Source organism: Buceros rhinoceros, unplaced genomic scaffold (genome assembly GCF_000710305.1).
Source record: "Buceros rhinoceros silvestris isolate BGI_N320 unplaced genomic scaffold, ASM71030v1 scaffold1681, whole genome shotgun sequence".
Taxonomy (NCBI): Eukaryota; Metazoa; Chordata; class Aves; order Bucerotiformes; family Bucerotidae; genus Buceros; species Buceros rhinoceros.
In genome coordinates this window covers 8,907-11,019 of record NW_010395866.1, presented here as the reverse complement: position 1 = coordinate 11,019, position 2,113 = coordinate 8,907, and the positions used below count along the sequence as shown (strand labels likewise).

At 40.8% G+C, this 2,113-nt stretch overlaps 1 protein-coding gene across 1 annotated transcript in view; it reads right to left on the bottom strand.

The window, feature by feature from the left end:
- Nucleotides 1–1,765: 1,765 nt before the first annotated feature.
- RAD51AP1 (RAD51 associated protein 1) overlaps nt 1,766–2,113 on the bottom strand; it is an 8,401-nt gene continuing 8,053 nt past the window's right edge. The window contains exon 8 of the mRNA XM_010145686.1: nt 1,766–1,893. Coding sequence (XP_010143988.1) covers nt 1,766–1,893 — 128 coding nt within the window. The remainder of the gene's footprint in view (nt 1,894–2,113) is intronic.

Here is a 2,113-nt window from a genome sequence, read left to right as displayed (position 1 = left end):
AGTGTTTCGGCTGGTCGGCCCGAGCAGGCCTGGTTTCGCCAGCCAGCAACCTGCGGGAGCGCTCCCTTCATGGAGTCCGGGAGACCGAGAGAGAACACTCCCCGCGGCTGCTGGGTTATATAACTTTAACACGTAACACTGCACCTGACTCTCTTAACCAATTAAATGCGGAATCGTCGTATTTGCATGGAATAATTCCTATTTGTCCATTAACCAAGGAAGTTTCAGCTCAAACCAGGAAGTTTAGCTCAAACCAGGACAGTATGTAAGCACAAAGAAAAGGAATCAAGGAGAGGAATACCACAGCGGACACGCTACAAACCAGCCGACGCAAGCATTGTACCTTTCCACCTGCTGCCTCCCTTGTTTGGGAGCAGTTCCAGGCTCATCTGATGGCAACCTGCTGCAAACTTCCAGCATTTTCCGATGTGCCATTTTATCAAGCTGAGACGGCTCATGACCAAGTCAGACAAGCACTAGAGACGGCAACTCACTCCTAAACTCTCTCAGGCCAGTGCGCTGGAGCACAGTGCACTCAGGGCTGGGTGACTCCATGCCAGGAGTCAGGCATTCAAACCACAGATGATGCAAGATTACACATCACAACACCCACATTTCCTTGTTTCTGAGAAACAGGTTTGCATCCACAGATTTCTCCTCATTCCTTCCACAAGGCAACATACATACTGTTTGTAATAAATATGCATTTATTAGTAACGTTTTAATAGCGTAAGTGCTATACAGTTAAAAAGTCATTTGTCATGCCATAGTTTTACTTTAGGCAGTGCCATGCTTTCTTCTGTGAATAGAGCTGTATACTCCTTTGCAAAGACAATTCGCTCACTCATGACCAGATCCCTCAAGTAACACGGAGAAAGGCATCTGCTGTGTCATCTGACACAGTCAATATGCTTAGACAGGAAATTATTTACATTGTGAACTCCTAAGTTTGAAAGTTCAGTCTCACTGCTCTGTAACTACCACCTCAATGCTTTACAAAATCCGCTCACTATGCGTGGTATCACGGTCTTCAACAAAGACCAAGAAGGTCAGAGCAAAATCCTCACCATCTGAGCCTGACTAATGCTGCTGACTTCCAGTAACAGTATGGACATGCGATAATGTTTGCCAGACTGTAGCCAAAGTTTAGAAGTGATTTTCAAAATTAATAAAGTCAATTAATACGATTAATTCAATTATAGAGTATTTTATTTTAGTTTTTTTTAAATACAACATTCTAAAAAACAAGTATAGATAAAATATATAAAAATTCCTTAAAATCCACATAAGATATGCAAACATGAACAGAGTTTGAAAGTGGTGACAAACTTTCCAAGAAGAGGGTGGAAAGTAGTAACTTAACTCTTCAAAGAAGTATTTTTTAAACTGTGGCTTTCACTTGTGTTAAGAATCCATTTGAGATGGATGTAAATTCTGTAACTGCCACAGTGCTGTCTAGACTATTTTAATGACAGAGTTTAAATGTCAGAGAATTAAAATGATCACAAACCCACATCTCTGAGTATAACCCATCAAAGAGCTGGTGACCCAGATGTCACCTTGATTAAGTAATACTACTATTCAGTGGCCCTTAAGGATGCTTAGCATTTTGCAGAGTAAAACCTCATTACTGTATTAGACATGTAAATAAACAACAGTCCTCCAAGATGGATGATGCCATGAAGCTTTTGCTGACAACCCTCTATTTTTAAGCAAAACACTTTCCAGTCTTTTTTCCTCCATGTGGCACCTTGTCACTGACCACTTAACTGCTAGTAGCACTGGGATGCAATGGTTTGACTCTTGCTAGTCTGGAGAGGCCGAGTCTAAGACACTGAGTAGGTGACTTAACCGAAACACATTTCGTAGAGTTATTACTGCTTCCTGATGCAGCTGAAAATAATTTTAAAACAGAAAAGGAAGGTAAGAGGTTTAGAAGGGGGAAAAAAAATTAAATCATGTGACTGTTGCCTTTTTATAGTTTTTAGAAACAAAACAAAAAACATACTCTAGAGATATTTGAAAAAGGTCTGAACAACATACCACGTTGAAGCATATGAAAATCATCACTCTCACCATGAACCAATCTGTTCGGGAGCCAATGCAGCAGGAA